Below are 17561 nucleotides of genomic sequence, written 5' to 3' on the forward strand. Positions count from 1 at the left end.
CCTTCTCCCCGCTCGGACCGAGCTATTGTTGTTCATCTCAGAGGAGGGCGCTTGACTTGGCGACTGACGAGCAGGTGGCCAGTCTCGCTGGGAGCCTCGCTTACCAGATCAACAGCATTCTGTGAAGGCGCTCGCTTGTCTCGAATTGGGACATTTTCTCTCCAGCCGAGATATGAAGTCACGACACTTTACCTTACTACTAATGCTGGGGAACCTGGTCTCCAGAGTCCGTCGGGGTGTTCCCGCAAGTTCGGACAGGTAGCCAACACTTCTGACGGCCCAGTAGGCTAACAGCACCGAGTATTTACCCACAACACATGCAGCGTCAGCGACGTAAAAGTACTAGTTAGTAGACGGGCGTACTTTGAGCGACTCTCACCCGCTCGACCCCGGGCTGGACACATTTCTCAATAAGGCCACCCAATCAACCGTGTCCCGAGATTGCTGATAGACAGGATATCGGCATTCCAACCCTGGAATTCCATGGAGTTGCATCGAGTCCCCATATCGAGATCGTATCAGTTCGTCTTCTCTCCTTGGCCCAAGCGCCACGCATCTTGAAACATTTGTCAATGACCGCAGGAAGATTCTGAGGCTGCTTACGTCACGTGGCGTTTTGCGTCTTACCAAATGCACCTGGACTAACAGGGCATCTCGGGGCGAGTCTCGAGCGAGTCTCGAGCGAGTCTCGACAAGCAAGTGATACGACACTTTGCAGTAATGCAAAATGCAATCCATGACACAACTTCCTACACACTCTTACACACTCCTACACACTCCTACCCACGTCCAAGTGACTCATTTCATTCAGTGATTGGCCAGAATGATCAGAGCACCAATATCTTGCATCGACCGATTCATCACGGATGAGTTACCCATTCGAACCAACATATTTCCTCCACACCATCTTCATGAAGCACACCCCCGTGGTACCTGAAATACACGGTGGATGAGCTACGACATAGATGAGCTGCAGCCATGTCCAAATGCGCCAATCCTACCATCTCTATTGGCTTGCACGGTGTAGGGGTGTATGTCACTTGAGAAGAGCTGCTCCTCAGCAAGTTGTCGAGGTCCGAATGCGGGTTACAATGAGCTTGATATGACTGTGTGATAGATCAAGGATGCGTCAATCGGCCCTATTTTACCAAGTGGCAGCAGTCATCCATGCCGTGCGAGGCCCTTCTAGCATCTGTGGTGGCTGACGATAAGTGTTGATTGAGCATCCCGTCTCAAACGTAACTATGATCGGACGACCGGGTCGTCCACAGAGCAATAGTCAGACAAAGCAACATGCACCCAAGAGAGACTTTGATCGTGCATGCAGATCCAGGTACCTGGTCCGACGTGCTGGATCTTTCTTGCAGTAGTCTGCGGGGTCAACAAACCTATTACGTGCGCTCCAATCTGCAATGAGTTTTTCGATGCGTGAGTTTCGTGGCTGAAGTTATTGATATGGCACTGTCTAACTAGATTAATATGTTGATGCACTAACTCTATGTATAACATCGATGCCGACATCTTTTTGTTGATTATCCTACCGCAATCGCAGGTGGCATAGTGGAAGGTAAGACTATTTATCCCCTCTACTCTTTCATCGCTTCCCCCCTGCTTTGACACCCCTCTCTGCATGTACAAAGGATGTCGTTATTTGAAGCACCGTTTAGCATTGATACCACCCTTGCTCGTGCACAACGCAGCTCAATTGGCAGTGTCATCGCGGCCAGAAAAATATCTGTGGTACATGATGAAGTGGGTGTGAAGCGTGTCAATCATGTCCCTAACGGCATATACGAGAGGTCACTGCCCTCGCTGCATTTTCTACGGTGGCGGCCAATGTATCATATGCTGGCTGCCAATGCGTGGATGAATGGTCCTTGCGCACCTGGATACGATCCCGCAACAGGACTTTATCATGTTTCATTCCAGTGGAACCCAAGACGAAACGTATATGGCAAGATCGCGTGGGGATCAATGGTCTGGGGAAAAGCGTCCTCCAAAGATTTGGTCTCCTGGACTGTCTCAGGAACACCAAGTCTCCAACCTGGAGAGTGGTACGATAAGGAGGGATGCTTTAGTGGTTGCATGTATTCTGCGGCTGCCGATGGGTCAAGAGGCCTTACAGTCTTCTATACTGGCGCCAGCCGGCTACCACTACATTTCAGCCTTCCCGATATTTGCCAGTCAGAGACATTGAACATTGCGCACTCTAGGGATGGCGGCGTGACATGGGTCAAAGATGAAGCAAACCCAATTCTCCCCGAAACACCAGCAGGCCTGACCGTGACTGGCTGGCGTGACCCAATGGTTGCTCCTTGGCCCTCGTTGGACATGGCGCTCGGGAGACCAGTAGGAGAAGGGAATCTATACGGACTTCTTGCGGGAGGAATAAAGGGCAGAGGTCCGACAGCTTTTCTCTATGCGATCGACAAGAGCAATATGACACAGTGGAGATTCATCTGTGATCTGGTCGAACTAGGTCTGAATCATAATATTTCGCGCTGGTCTGGCAATATGGGGATCAACTGGAAATGTGCCATTTTCGCCACGCTGGTTGACAGCGAGGGTAATGTCCGTCGAGAGCTTGTCATTGTGAGTGCAGAAGGATCGGCACCTGCGAAGCAAGGTATATCCTCCATCCAGCACCCACAGCAACACACACACTTTCCTCGCGCTGAACGCTCGCAACAATGGATGTGTGGCACGATCAACATTGTACGGAGGGCCGATGGTACCCCGGTGCCGAAGCTACAATACACCATGGGAGGACGTTTCGATCACGGCATCGCCCATGGCTTCCACTCCTTCAGGGACCCAAAGTCTTCGCGAACGGTAGTCTTCGGCCAGATCACCGAAGAAGACTTGCCGCAGAAACTCGTCGACCGACAGAATTGGAGCGGACTCATCTCGCTTCCTAGAGAAGTAAAAATCCAGACTATGAAGCGCATCAAGGCAGCTTTAGTCTCATCGCTCACCGAAATCACATCCATCGAAGCACAACCCGAGACTGGGAATCAAGGCACATACACAGTCCGTACTCTGAGCATAATTCCCGCCAAGAATGTTGAGGCGCTGCGGCAATCTACGCGCGAGATCTCGATACCCGGTAGCAGAAATCTACGAAACCCAAGCGCCTACGATGATTCATGCGTGCTAGATGTACAGACTTGTCGATTCGAGCTTTACTCCGTCTTCGGTGTTTCGAATGCGTGCGAGCGAATTGGCTTGTCCATCCTTCATACCCAGGATAGAGATCTCTCTAGCTCAACCACCATTTCTCTCTTGACGGCTGAGGAGACGCTTTATGTCAGCCGCCCAGACCTGAGGAATGTGGACCCAGATATTAGCACCATGCCTGAGACGGCACCCTTTACGCTGTTCGAGTCCGCAAATGGATCAAGGGAAAGGCTGGAGATTCGGGCGTGGTTTGACGAGTCTGTATTGGAGGTATTTGTCAACGAGCGATGCGCAATCAGTACTCGTGTATATCCCGCCACGAAAAGATGCTGGGGTGTTCGCTTCTGGGCCGAGGATAAGGCGGGTTCTTCAACACTCGTGGATGCCAGAGCCTGGGATGGGCTGCGGGCCGATATACGTGTCATGAACTGAGAATGCATCTTGCAAGCGCGATATCACCTGGCGACGCATGAAGTGTAGCGAACTGATCTATTACACGGGAAATCCGGAAGGGTCATTTATACGTTTGATGAGCAGATGCAGATGGCAAGATATATTTGGTTTCATATGATGGGAAGTAGGCGTTAAAAGGACCATTGGGTGTATCAATTGAATTGTTGCGAAGGGCCCTCCTCCCCCTGCTACTGTGATGGCTAACTTACTACGTAGAGCTGGTTCGTGAGATGGAGGTGGTGTGAAAGTCTAAATTCAATCATTCGACCTTTCCTAAGATTTCTTGCGACATAGTATTTCGATCTGGCCAAGTAGTCTTCTCTTAATTAGGTTTCTTGTGATACTAGTACGTAGTAGTGATGCCACGCTTTACTCTGCACACTAAGTGACCTGCGGGGGGCCTGAAGTATTGTTTGCTCAGCGCTAGTATCTTTACACAAAAACATTCTTTGTACAAACAGCTAAGCCTATATTAGACTAAGACTAAGTTTTTATCCCATTTGGATGGTGGTACTTAAATCAAGCTCTGTAATAGCGAATCACGGCACTATGAGAGAGTAACGGGAACTACTACGGGTACAGGCCTAATGTTTGTACCCCCCCCTGCTGAAAAGGTCAGTATCCGTACAAAACATACTATATAAAATTAGGTATAGTCGTCCGCATTATGGCCTAAATAAGATTAGTCTCTAAAATCAATTTTTACATTCTATTAACACCTCTAACTGCTTGACATCTTGTCTGTATCTACTGAAGCAGCTTTTGTAAGATATTTAGAAGACATAATATACCATGAAGCAGTGCTTATAGCTCATCTTATCATCAAGCTCATTAGTATCTATGCAGAATTAGTAGAATGCGTACAGAGTGAGATGAGTAGCATTTGCAGGATGAGCAAAATTTGTGCAAAATAGTGACGCAATGCTGACAGGGATGCTGGCAGGGTGGGTTGTGTAAAAAACATGTTTGTAAGATATTTTGACCCAGGGGGGGTACAAAAATTAGGCCTGTACCCGTAGTAGTTGCTACTACCATCAGTCTAACAATATTTCAGGGGCCCCGCAGTGTGGCTTTTAGTAGTCGACCAATGGCAGTAAATTGTTCTTGGGTGGAGACCTACCACGTAGTGCAGTGCAGCACTAGTTACACCGGTAGATTAGTTATGGATACCCGGACACTACACGTGCAAGTAATTTAAAGTTAGCATTCAACATCTTGGCATGCAGCCACTCGGGAAAATTTTCGATTTACGCATCAGCCTTCTAAAAGTCCTCTTTTCTCCAACCTGCATGCCGCTACATGGGTGGGTGTTTGATGGTCGTAGAATTATGATTATCACAGCTGTTCTTCTAAGCCACTATCTCATGTCTGGCGGCCAGGCCAAGCAACATTGCAAAGGCTAATGTTTGTAGCTCGCAAGACCACCTTCTACACGCCTTGCATCCCTTTAATCCAATCTGGGACCAAGGTTCTGCGATCTTCTCAGTTTGCCAAAGCACCGTCAAAACTTCCCAGGCGGCTCTTGCCAGCACCATGCTATCCGCTGTGCCACATGACTACGTATACAAGCTTCGGATGTCAAGGAGACCAAAAATCTTACAGCTCATTGGCCTCTTCGAGGTCGGGACGTAAAGAAATGCCTGCTTTGGACGGTGCTTACACTCGAGGGACCAACCAAATACCCACGGACTCTGATTATCCCGAGATACCAGAACTCACCTCTGAAAATCCAAAGAGCGTAATCCATGGGATTCCTCGGGGCAATTGCAAATCTAGCTCGGTGTTTCTTGGCATGAATATGCAACGTCTCTATCGATACCAGGTTACTGTGGAAATCTTTGGATCCCAGCGCATGTCAGCCATCGGGGAAGCTACCATGAAAGTAAGTCTTCGGACGATGCATGATTCAACAAATAGAAATTGCCATATTAACGTCTCGCCCAGAAAGAGGCCGAAAAAGCTGCATATCTTCACATAGTTACTCAGCTGCACCAGAAAGGCTTGTTGAAACTAGCATATAGTACTAAATATAGGACAGCCTTCAACGACAAAGAGCTCGCTCAGGACAGGATGGTCAAGCATGACGTGTACAACTACGCAGCAAGATTCCTCTCCGTACCGAGATTTCGCCACTTCAAGCTGGCGCCTGAGCTGACCAAAAATGGAGAAACTGTCTACAAGACGGTGGTCGAATTCTCCGACCGAAGTGTCAAAGGGGAGGGTGTGGATCAATCGCTCCCAGTTTCCGAGCGGATTGCTTGTCTCAACTTCCTCAAGGAGAGTCAACGGCGCGAAGGGGCTCATAAACGGAAGAGCAGGAGGGAGGAGACTCCGGCTACGTTTCGAACAAGCGATATTATCGCATTTTGGGTGTGGTATCGCTCCGAGCATCCTAGAACCAAACTCAGGATGCATGGGCCCTCTCCTACCGGAATCGATGGCTTGCTGAAAGCCCAAGTACTAATGAATGGAAAGCCGCTTGGAGAGGCCGCAGTGCTGTCTGGCATTATTGGCGAGGAAAATGGAGCAGATTATTTTGCATCTATGACGGCTGCAGTTGCATTGTTGAACACTGATGTCGATCTATTTCCGCGATATCTCATTGCAGTTGGTGTACAGCGCCCAGGACGCTTTTGGCGACCCGAGATCCAAGTCGATGCTGAAACGCCGTCCTTCATGAGAACGGCCGTCAGCCGCATACCGGAGCCTACGCCGCTATATCGATGCAGAGGCTGGCTGTCCGCAATTTTCGACTCAAGAAAAAGGTAAAATCCTCAAGGAAAAAGGCTAAAACCTCAGAGAAAGAGATTTACCCCGAAGGTAGCGGCGAGTTCGCTTCACCAAGCACTGCGCTGGAAGCCTGGTTTTTGGGCCGGCCTACCGAATCCTGGAAGTGGATGAGTGGCTATTGTTCTTCGTTATGAATGAGCATGATGCTCCAAGTGTCTCGTTGCAGTACCGAGCGGTGTTGGATCAGCTACCAAGTAGTACCTCCTGGGATCTCTCGAGCAGGCCGGAAAAGGACTTAGCGGCGGAGGACGAGGAGGGAGAGGAGATATGGGAAATGAGAGGGAATGTCTAGTTTGATGAATCACTAAGGACTTTCTTTGTGAATGGTGTGGTTCACCTCCTTGAACACGACGCTGCAAAGACAAATAAGAAGACAGAGGTCCCAGACTCGGCTGCAGCAGAAGTTGGGGCAACGCTGCTCTTGGTTGCCCTTGCTTCCTCATTAGCAGTCCAGAACAACCACCACTCTTCTATAGTATAAGAAGTACGCTATTCCACCGCCCTCGATCGAACAGCAAAAATCATGCCTCACAGATCAAAACTTGAGAATTGCAAAACGGAGACCCCGGGAAAGTGGGTCTGATGAACGCCCTATCCTTCTCCGACATGCACTTCCGAATCTCTTCGATAACCTCTCCTGCCCTCGCCAACATTTGACTTTTCACCCCCGAAGCTCCTCCCGACCTCATCGATACATATTCTGTCTTTCTCTTCCACGCGCCGCCCCTTTCCCAAATCAACATCCATCCATTCAATCTCGATATCCCTGACAGCTTGCTTATGCAGCGAAAGCATGCTCGTACAATGATGATTGACTCTCGCTCCCACGAAAAGCATCAGTTAAGCCGTGAATTCGTCCACCACCAGCCTCTATTCAGTTTTCATACAGCGAACAAAGCAGAGCAGCTGACCAAACGACATGCGAAAGCGGATACCTTGGGATATCAGCCTGGCCTACCCTGCTGTGCTGTGCTCCGCACTCCTTCTGTCTGCTATTCCCTACCCCTTTAAAAATGCGTCAGACAAGCACAACGATCGAACGAGCAAAAATGTGCCAGCCCGGCCGTGATTGGGGGGGCCCGGAACCGGAGTCATGATCCTCAAGATTTTTCATTAGTACCCTCGCCCTCACCCTCACCCTCACCTTCTCCCTCACCTTCTCCCTCACCTTCTCCCTCAATGTCCAACCGTCACGGATTCCCTGGATCCAGCTACATACTTTACTGTCCAGCTGCCCACTGTCCCCGCGCGCAATGCTACTACCTCTAGTTACATGGCTCGTCCGTTCCGACGCCCCGAGCGCAGGACATATCCTAGCTATACCCATCAAGCCCTCGGCACATACCTCTTTCTTCAGCACGTTGATCATGCCCGTCCCACGCTTTTATCCATCTGTAATTACATCGCATCGCATTGCTTGCTTGCGGTGAAAAGGGGGAATCAGGAGGCATGGCTGTTGTTTGGTATGGTGGGGCGCAGGGGATGCTTGATATCTGGCTTTAACTACTCCATCTCCCTATAGATGGTCTTTTTCGCCAGTTGTACAACAATTCCAGCCTCGGTTTTTTCTCCTCTCTGCTTCCTATGGTTGGCTCTGGGTGTTCTTCTAGATTTGGGTGGTGGGCAAGCACTGCATTTCAGGCGTTGCTTGTTCAACGCTGCTACTGCTGGATGATTTGTTGGGTGCCGAGAACTACTGTATCTGCAGTGCAGTGGTTGAGAGTGTGTGTATGAATATTGAACGATTGGTTGGTTGGTTGGTTTATTTAGATGGATGATGGATGGAAAGAACTAACTACTTAGATTGTACAGTAGCCTCTATCCCCTCGAAGGGATACGTGTATGAGTATGACAGACTGATAATCCGTTGGATTTCTTCCTAGACGCGTAGCGGGCCCATGATTGGTTTCCGGGTTTGCTTGCTCTAGACGTCACCAGGATGTATATCACCGGGGAAAGTTTCAGGAAAACGCACGCATGGATGGTACATGTCACATGATGCCCCATGTTAGTTGGAGCTAATGCTGGAGGGCACGGCAATCCCACAGCTTTGCGGAAAGCAATGCGTGGCCAAGTGACTTGCTGTCTGTTCTCGTAGAGCTAGGAGAGGGATAATAGGAGTGGTGGTCGAGTTGGGCACACACAAGACGAGAGACGTTGGTCCGAGGTGGCCGGTCCCGTCGTTACTATTGTGGACTCTCCGTCTTGTATCTGTCCAGTATCACTAAGGCTGTTGGTGCTTGAACGACCGGTATTTCCCCTTGTTCTTGATGGATCGAGTTTCTTTGACGGATATGGTATGCTGACAAGGCAATAGCTGGGACACTGTCACAATCCAAGTCGATGCGAGGCCGGGCACGGATCTATCTGTCGTCCCTGGTCCAGAGTGGATCTTGATCCTGATCCTTACGGTATGCTTCGAGGACGGGGTGGGACTTCGTGTCAGTTTCGAAGGCTGTATGGAGAAATGGTATTAGAGGCCGCAAAGCTGATAATGGGCCGGCAAATTGGAAGGGGAGTGCCGTGCTGCGAATCGCAGTCAAAGTGGACAGCGGAAACATATCGATTATCGTGGATTGGGGAATACTCTTATCCTCGAGTTGCCCGCGGCTGGAAGACAGAAAATGTCTAACCTGCTCGAGCATTGAGACTTGTCCTCCATGTCTGTTATCTTTTGCTCACTGGAAGTCGCGGTGTGAGTAGCTTGGATCCTTGCTATTGAAACCTTAGTCTAGCAGGTGTTTGTCAACGGCAGGTCGTGAGACGTTTGTCGCTTGTTTGTGGAGTTCGGCTTTGGCATTTGTGTAGTAAGTTCGAGTCATGCATGGAAATCAAAAAAATCTCATCTCTTCATTCTTTCTCGCATCGTTGGCTTGTAGGAGAGGAACACTTTTGGTGTCTCTAGACTCGAACTGTCCACCGGCAGAATCTCCTCCCAGTATGACTCTTGTACACAGCATTGCTCCCGCACAATCGAATTGATGAATCATCCTACTTATCTGAAAGATAAATTCACTGCCCAGGCAGCCGTTGCGTGCACGCGCTTATTGACGGCTCTCTCCGCCCAAACCTCATGTTCGCATGACATTGTGCTATGGTGTTGCTTCAATAGAGATTCACGTGCCAACTCGACCACCCAATGGCACCATCTTTAGTGACTGGCAACAAACAACCGTATAGAGTGATTCAGCAACATGACAGCTATTGTTCAGCTTAACAGTGACAAAGTGCATTACCTTCTATCAATAAGCACTTCAGTTTTCTGCTTCACACCCACCAATGTCCAACAAGAATTCTCACCTTGATATTGCTATTAGAGACAACCGAGACGACGAAGGTGTTGGTGCCAGGCATCATCCTTGGGCTACTGTTTAGTTCTTGCCCGACTCGCTCTCGTTGTAGGTATGTTGGAGGCGTCTTCCCGATCAAGCTGACTGCAAGCATAGAACATCCAGAGTGCTGAACGCTGCTCATTGCTCCCTTGATATGACTGGCAAGGGCTATAACAACAGGAAGGTGGAGGTCGTGCTAAACTCGCCGACGCCAACGCAGGTAGATGTTGATCCAATATTCTTCTCACATCTTGATGCACCAACGGGGCTCTTGATCGCTCCGGCACCTCCAGCCCATAGTCAGTCAAAGACATGGAAATCCAACGATACCAAGGACAAGGACCAATATGCTCGCTTGTCAACCCTGCTGCATCATTTCGTACCTGAATCCCCTTTCGTCCCTCGTTCCTATCCGGTTTGGGTTCAGCATCGAGCCTCGATGAACGCCATGGAAATGGAGATTATGAAGAAGAATATTGCCATCAAGCAGGCTAGAAACACAGTTGATGCAAAGGTCGCAATCAGACCTGTCCTTGACGGTAAAACGTTCGATGACAACCGGTCTGCTGTGCTTGCTCATGAAACAATCTGGGCTTCATGGTCTGTGCCAACCGAAAACCATCCAGAAGCTCTTTGGCCGGACCGTACTGAATTCCAGTACGAAGGTGATGATCGTGCCAAGTCCGAGGTTGGGCGTTTTTTGCCTTTGCCGAGAAAGCCGGGAAACGAGACGGTGAACTGGAAGGCAAGAGATCAGCTGCAGGGATATCGACCTCTGGACCACGTTGGCATGTTCAAGGAGGATGGAACACCAGACATAGAGATGAGGCAGGGCTGTGACGACTTGTATCGAGGAAGAGAATATGAGGAGAAGGTAGAAAAGCTCTTGGGTAAAGATTTCATCGCGGAACTTGAGTAGAGGATTTTGGAAAGGAAAAATCTTGGAGGGAGGAGCGGAAGGGAGGCTATTGGCTGAGCGCCCTGTGGTGTTGAGCGCATTGCTGGACAACGATTGCCATCTGGATGTCCGGCAAGCTGAAATGCTCCAACAATGACGACTTTCTTCAGCTTAGCAGTCATCTTACCTCTTTGCTGTGCTCTGGAAGCATCATGGAGGGTAAGGGATCTGTCTTGATACCACATCACCAAGCCAAGGAGGAGCGCCCTAACGTGCCTTCTATGCTACGCTGGCATATTGATAGAACATATAGGATTTTCATATCATCCAACAGAAGCTAATGCACATATTTGGCTTATCTGGCTCCTTGCCAAGGAGGATGTTGTTTCTGCTTCGATTCGTACAAGCTGAACTGGGGATAGAGAGAAAACTCTGGGTACCAAGCCTCTTGCCAAGACATGTCACGTGAAGGTTCGAGGGGGCAATGCCCGCAGATCAGGATCCCCACAGTTGCTTTCACATTGCGCTCCACAAAATATTTCCACTCATCGTGTCCTTCAGAGCGTCGTTCCATATTACTGTGTCAAGATGGTAGACGACCTCAACATATACGATGAGATTGAGATCGAAGACATGACCTTCGACAAGATGCTGCAAATCTATCACTACCCCTGTCCCTGTGGCGATCGCTTCGAAATCGGAATTGCAGACCTCCGAGATGGCGAGGAGATCGCTGTGTGCCCGAGCTGTAGTTTGATGATCAAGGTCATCTTCGATCAGGTATTCAACAGTCTCTTCACTTCTATCTTTGCATTCTTTGATGGCTGTGTAGGATGATCTGCCTGAGGACGAACCAGCGGACAGTACTGCCCCAGCGATCGCCATTCAAGCTTAATGTCATCACTCGATGTTACTGGGCTTTGAAAAACGGAAGACGAGAGAGCCGACCCATTTAAGAACGAGCCCATGGGATCAAGCGCGATAGCAGGATCACCACGTAGCAACCAAGCAAACAACCCAATCTGGAGGGTTGGGATGCAGAGATAACTCTGATCTGCAATCACGATGAAAGACGAGCAGGGAAGCAGCCGTGCTGTGGCCTATCCTGTCGCATCAGAGGTAGATGGAAGGGGTCACTGTCTGGCTGAGTTGTGACTTGCCACTATGGGAACTCAATAGTGGCCGGAAGAGATGCAGAACAGACATGAGAGTGCGAAAACACCACCTGGCGCACGACGTCGAAAGGTGAAGACGGAGAAGGCTTCGTCAGTACCACTGATATGTGTTCAGATGGCAGCAATTTAGATCGGGCTTTCTCATGTGGCTTCCTAGGGGCCTTGTTCTGAAGGCTTTCAATGCCTTCTCCGAAGTTTCTATACTGCAACTCGCAGAGTCTCTAGCTCAACGCTGCAGCTTGCGTATTGCTCTGACAGCAGTTGCCATAGCTATGCGCATAAACTTCTTTCAATGCAACTCCTTGCCCCTAATCTGAAGCTTTCCTCACAGTCGAGAATATCTTGATTGCTCTCACAGCTCATCCTTCATAGTCCTCAATATACCTACGTCCCATTATGCTCTTCACCTCTCCTCTCCAAGCCTCCTTTCAATATAGAACCCCGGATCCGGCACCCTCTCCATATGCACTTCCTGTTTCGTCAGTGGTCGCTCCACCTCGCGGACCGCCACCAACTCTTTGACCTTCATGATTTGGCCTGCCACCGCTGGAGTGACTGGATGAAACACTGTTGCCATTCGCTTCCGCAGTCCGAGGGCTTTGAGAACACCGGTAGATTTGTAAGGGAGGCCGATGGCGGAGCGCATTAGGGTTATGCGGAAGTAGGTTTGTGTTGACATGATTTTTGTAAAACGAAGGTGGAGGGAGTTGATTAGAACTCCGAGTGGAGCTGCAAGTTGAGTGTGCTAGTCGTCAAAGTCTGATGGCGGCGCGATGCCGCAAGTTGTCTTTGGCGTAAGATGGATCTGATATTCCGCAGTCAACCTGTAAAGCGCTGTAGTCGGTCGGAGGAGCTTTTAAGAGTGAGTGCGTTTGCTTTAGATGATTGCTGGAGTGCAAAGAGTTGCTGCTTCGGTGCCATATGTTCTCGATTGATCATTTGCTAGCGCTTGGGTGCGGAGGAGTTGGGCAACTGGGTCAAAAGCTGTTCGTAGTTCAAAATCGCGACACCGTTATTCTCGCCGTCAATTTTCTTTTCTACAAGGGTCATTGATGCATAAGTTTGTGTCGAACATTTCTGTGCATTGCTATCCGTAGGTGAACATCAACAACGGGCGCATGGCTGCTTCGACTCATAAAGTCTCGTACATGTGATTCTAAACACCACTACAGCTTCGAGAGCGCATTAAACATGGCGAAGGCGTGCGCATATCGTTGAATTAGCCCCACGAGAGGCCTACAGAACTCTGAAACCGACGAAGTCACCACACGCTGTCCACACGTCCACAATGGGCGATGTAGGCACTGGAGACGGGACTCTGGTCCCTCGAATAGCAGATCTCCTGCGAACACCAGAAGATCTTGAAAAGATCCCAGCGTTGAAGCTAGAGTTCTCGAGAAAGAAGGGCGATATCGATGCCAGGTTACGAGAGGGACTCGGAGAACATCTCGAATCAACGCAGTCTGGGATGTCAACGCTGGCTGAAGGACAAAAGCTCGTTGGACAGATCAAGGATGAAATGAAGAGCATTGCCGACCTGTGTGAACAGGCTCAAGCTATACGGCAGGACTTCCCCCAGATTGATTACCTGGCAAGGGTACATCGCAATTTCGAGGCGACCAAGGCCATGCAATCTGGTCTTGCGACTTTCAACGATGATGTTGCCGAGGTGGAGAGACTACTCGTGGACGACGAGAAGGATCTGGAGAACCAACCCGGCTTACTGGAGGCGCACATGAAGCTGACCAGGTTACGAGATTTCCGAGACGAGGCAATGTACCAGATCAACAGAGCAAAGGACACAAGCCTGCAACAGACCTTGGAGGAGTGGTTCCAGGGCCTTGAGCCAGTTATCGACTTGTTTGACGTACATGTTGGGCAAACATGCATGAACTTGATCAACCTCGTTCAGGCTGGTAACCCAGGAGTCATTGTGAGGCTGGCAATCGTGATTGCCGCTGAAGAGAAGAATGATGAGAGAGTCAGAGCGTTAAAAGATGCGCGAAAGGATCATCAAGACCTTGCCGACAAATTCACCTCCTTCACTATCAGCCCTAAGATGGAAAGAGGCTACAAAGAGAAATTCTTAAGTTGCATAGAAGCATATTGCAAGGCCCAGTTCGAACAGACCAGGGACAAGTTCATGGAGGAGCCGTCCAAACTTGAGAAACAGCTGAAGTGGTTTTTCAATGATCTTTTTGTATGTCAGCAGGGTATGCAGAACCTGTTCCCCAAGAAGTGGAAAATATACAAGACCTACGTCGACATATATCACCGTCTCATGCACGACTTTCTTATCTCATTCGTGGACTCGGAAGACCTTCGACCCCCAAATATGCTTGCTATTGTGCACTATGTAGAGGAATACTATAAGAAGATGAAGAAGCTGGGAATACCTCCGTCAGACCTTACACCACATGTACTGGACTCGCGGGAAGGCGATCTCGTGCGCGAATGGCGAAATCTGATCACCACCACCCTCTCCGAATGGATGGACAGGATGTACAATACCGACAAGAACTCATTTCTCAGCCGCGCTGACAATGCTCTCGATCAAGACGCAAACGGCCATTTCCGCACCAAGACCCTGGGCGACATGTGGCGCATGCTGCGAGAGCAGACCATGTCAGCCGGGGACTCTGAACGAGAAGACGTGGTAGAAGGCGTCGTAAGCGCAATGTTCACAGCGCTCAAGACAAGACAGCAGCAGTGGGAGAAGCTCGTGAATGACGAGGTCATCAAATTCCGCAACCCCACCCCTGAGCTGTCCGACGGACTGCAACTCCTGCAGGACTGGCTCGTAGCTATCGCCAACGACCAGATCAGCTGCATCGACGACGCCGACGCCGACGCCGGAGACCCCGGCGCCCAACTCGGCTTCGTCACGCGCTTCAAGAACGATTTCACGCCGCTGGTGTCGTCGAAATTCATGACCAGCGTCGCCGCGGCGGAACTCGACAGCCTCCGCGACGGCTACGTCGACCTGGCCACGCACTGCATCCACCGCTTCGTCAGCCTGATGTTCCTGGTCGACTTCCGCGCCACCATGTCGGACTTCTTCGTGGCGGGCAAGTGGTACGAGCAGATGGCCATGAAGCGCATCTGCTCGACCTTCGAGGACTACATGGGCGACTACTCGGCGGCGCTGCACCCGACGCTGGTGGACATCCTGGTGGAGGAGATGTCGGACGCGCTGGTGGTGCAGTACCTGGGCGCGATCCGGCGCAACAAGGGCGTCCGGTTCCGGCGGCAGGACGCGTTCGCGCCCAAGTTCCGCGACGACGTGGTGGCGGCCTTCGACTTCTTCGCGCGCTACCCGGACACGTTCGAGGTGGCGGTCAAGCCCAAGTGGAAGCCGGTCGACTTCACCGTGCGCCTGCTCGAGGCGGACAAGGCCAGCGTGCCGGCCGTGTACGAGCAGTTCAAGAGCGAGTTCTGGGACCTGCAGCTCAGCTGGGTCGAGGCCGTGCTGAAGACGCGCGACGAGTGGGATCGCGCCATGATCAGCGCGGTCAAGGCCAAGGCCGCCGCGGTCTACGTGGAGAGGGGCATGGAGACGATCATGGGCAAGGTCAAATGAGTTCGTTGATGTTTAGTTCACTCTTGCTGATCGAGACGCTGAGCGGGGTGTGAGAAGGGAGACGGAAGGAGGAGAAGAAGAAGAAGAAGGATTTAGTTATCTGCTTGAGACAGCATAGCGCGGCGTCTGGGGCCATATGTTGCGGTGTCAGTCAATCATCTAGCCCGCTCCCTAACTCAATTATCTTTTTTTTTTTGAATCGACCCATGTCCGCTTTTCCCTTCTCCCCCCAATCCGTAAAGCGTTTCCCATTCTACGGCGCTCCTCCCACATCCTCACTCGGATTCATCTGCACATCGAGCTCCTTCTTCAGCAGGTCGGACAAGGTGGCGCCGTCGCGGAGATAGACCCACTGGCCGCCGCGCAGATCGCCCTCGACATCCATGCCGGTGCCCTCCTTCTGATCCTGGCCCTCGCCCTGCATCCACACCCAGTCATAGCGCTTCGGCCCGGACATGGGCGACGAGATCCAGATCTGCCGGTTCGGCGGCTGCTTGTTCAGCACGTACGTGCCCTGCGACGTCTTGAGCGTCAACACGCCGGCCTGGCGCCCCGCAAAAACCCCCCACCTCGTCAGTTAGTTTCGCGCGTGATACCACCAGCCCAAAATAAGAAAGAGAGGGTCCCCTCTTTGCCCTTGGGTGGAGGTGGAGGAGGAGGAGGAGTGGGGGCACTTACGCTGAACTCGACATCGTAGCCTGAACCGGGCGTCTCGGCCTTCTCCTCCAGCGCCGCCACCAGCTCATCGATGTACGCGTCCGCGATCTCGTGGTACTCGGCTGTGCTGATGTTGGCCGGTTCGCGCACGTGGATGCCGCCTCCGGGTCTTCGCTGTGCGGTTGTAGGCCCTTGAGGGTTCGGGGCGGGATGTGGAAGCGTCGTCGTCGCGATGGGATGGGGTGGGTGAGCTTGTAGAGTTGCTGGCATGGCTGGCGTGGGCAGGGGGTGGTGGTGCGGAGAGAGGAGGAAGGGCGGAGCAGGAGGAAACGAGCGCTGCGTGAGAGCATTGCTGCTGCTGCGGCTTGGGGAGCGGCGGGGAGCGAGGGAGGAGGAGATGTGTTGCTGCTGGTTGAGGTTGTTGGTACTCTGTAGAAGGTTGTGGAATGGTGAAGTCAGTTGATGGTGTGGTGTGGTGAGCTGCCGCTCTTTTGTGCTACATGGAGCTCTGGGAGAGCTTCATGTGGTCCGTGCGAGAGTATTGGAGCTCTGCTGTCCCAAATAGGCAATTCGTATGTCTTTCTCAGTCTACTGTAGTACCATTCACCTCACCACAACCTTGGCCTCTAACTTTGCTCAACTCCCTGGTCACTCAAAATCATGGAGAGCTCATGTATCTACCGGATTTCCTCTGACTCGGCCAGTCTCCGTTGACCAAGCTTTTAAAGGATCACACTCACTACAGAGCAGGAGCAGAAAGAAACAATGCCCATATATCTCACCTTGCAATCCTGGCGACGAAATCTGGCATGCTCAACCATAGCATCCAAACTCCCGTCAGAAACGTAGTCAGCCTATCTACCAAGATAATGCCAGCGCGAAACCAGCGTCCGCCAAGGCCACCATTGACCCATTTCCTCTGTCTACCACTTCTCACCCCGACCTCGATACCTCAGCTGCAGGCGTCGATTGCACACTTAAAATCTGTTACGGAAGGTCTTCAACCGGTGACAGAGGACGCAAGTGCCAGTGCCGGTGCCGGTGCGGGCGCTGAGAAGCGTCCGCCTCGAACTGGTCCGTTGATTCCTCCAGCAGCGTTCAGGCCCCTCGGGACTCTCCATCTGACCCTGGGCGTGATGAGTCTGAAAGAGCCGGAGAGGCTGCAGGGTGCGTTGAAGTTGCTAGAGGACCTGGACCTGGCAGGCATGCTGGGGGAAGTTTCGGATGGGAGGTCGAGTCCGGAAGACATTTTGTTGGGAGAGTCACCAGTCGCCTTGGGTTTAGGGCATTCTACCAGGTCTTCCGATGAACTGGAAGAAAAAAGCAGTAGCCATGACATGACTGAAGTCAGCCCGAGAACCATCGGTATCCCAGCAGCCGAAGCAATAGAAGGTAGTGGCACTCTGACCACCCTCTCAAAGCCAATATCTCCACCCCCTATATCGAAACAATCCTCTGAAACCCCCCTCACCCCCCCCTTGCCGGACTCTTCATCATCA

The 17561-nt window shown here is 51.2% G+C and overlaps 8 protein-coding genes across 8 annotated transcripts in view; 6 read left to right on the top strand and 2 right to left on the bottom strand.

The window, feature by feature from the left end:
- Window positions 1-1641: 1641 nt before the first annotated feature.
- On the top strand, window positions 1642-3609 carry EPUS_07361 (uncharacterized protein; the record flags this gene model as incomplete). Its single annotated transcript, XM_007805666.1, has 1 exon — window positions 1642-3609. One exon carries the CDS (start codon window positions 1642-1644, stop codon window positions 3607-3609), a length of 1968 nt encoding a protein of 655 aa, XP_007803857.1.
- Window positions 3610-5266: 1657 nt separating this feature from the next.
- On the top strand, window positions 5267-6399 carry EPUS_07362 (uncharacterized protein; the record flags this gene model as incomplete). The annotated part of the gene is made up of 2 exons (XM_007805667.1): window positions 5267-5512; window positions 5575-6399. The coding sequence occupies 2 exons, from the start codon at window positions 5267-5269 to the stop codon at window positions 6397-6399; spliced, it is 1071 nt and encodes a 356-aa protein (XP_007803858.1).
- A 3507-nt stretch (window positions 6400-9906) lies between these two features.
- EPUS_07363 (uncharacterized protein) lies at window positions 9907-10671 on the top strand (the record flags this gene model as incomplete). The annotated part of the gene is made up of 1 exon (XM_007805668.1): window positions 9907-10671. The coding sequence occupies one exon, from the start codon at window positions 9907-9909 to the stop codon at window positions 10669-10671; it is 765 nt and encodes a 254-aa protein (XP_007803859.1).
- A 567-nt stretch (window positions 10672-11238) lies between these two features.
- On the top strand, window positions 11239-11545 carry EPUS_07364 (Diphthamide biosynthesis protein 3; the record flags this gene model as incomplete). The annotated part of the gene is made up of 2 exons (XM_007805669.1): window positions 11239-11430; window positions 11483-11545. 2 exons carry the CDS (start codon window positions 11239-11241, stop codon window positions 11543-11545), a joined length of 255 nt encoding a protein of 84 aa, XP_007803860.1.
- A 683-nt stretch (window positions 11546-12228) lies between these two features.
- Window positions 12229-12504, bottom strand: EPUS_07365 (uncharacterized protein; the record flags this gene model as incomplete). Its single annotated transcript, XM_007805670.1, has 2 exons — window positions 12229-12297; window positions 12349-12504. The coding sequence occupies 2 exons, from the start codon at window positions 12502-12504 to the stop codon at window positions 12229-12231; spliced, it is 225 nt and encodes a 74-aa protein (XP_007803861.1).
- A 609-nt stretch (window positions 12505-13113) lies between these two features.
- Window positions 13114-15405, top strand: EPUS_07366 (uncharacterized protein; the record flags this gene model as incomplete). Its single annotated transcript, XM_007805671.1, has 1 exon — window positions 13114-15405. The coding sequence occupies one exon, from the start codon at window positions 13114-13116 to the stop codon at window positions 15403-15405; it is 2292 nt and encodes a 763-aa protein (XP_007803862.1).
- Window positions 15406-15658: 253 nt separating this feature from the next.
- Window positions 15659-16332, bottom strand: EPUS_07367 (uncharacterized protein; the record flags this gene model as incomplete). The annotated part of the gene is made up of 2 exons (XM_007805672.1): window positions 15659-15919; window positions 16084-16332. The coding sequence occupies 2 exons, from the start codon at window positions 16330-16332 to the stop codon at window positions 15659-15661; spliced, it is 510 nt and encodes a 169-aa protein (XP_007803863.1).
- Window positions 16333-16931: 599 nt separating this feature from the next.
- Window positions 16932-17561, top strand: part of EPUS_07368 (uncharacterized protein) — a gene marked incomplete at both ends in the record, with an annotated part of 1170 nt that continues 540 nt past the window's right edge. Inside the window, one exon of the mRNA XM_007805673.1 lies at window positions 16932-17454. Coding sequence (XP_007803864.1) covers window positions 16932-17454 — 523 coding nt within the window. The remainder of the gene's footprint in view (window positions 17455-17561) is intronic.

The sequence above is a fragment of the Endocarpon pusillum genome (assembly GCF_000464535.1).
Source record: "Endocarpon pusillum Z07020 unplaced genomic scaffold scaffold4400, whole genome shotgun sequence".
NCBI classification, from domain to species: Eukaryota; Fungi; Ascomycota; class Eurotiomycetes; order Verrucariales; family Verrucariaceae; genus Endocarpon; species Endocarpon pusillum.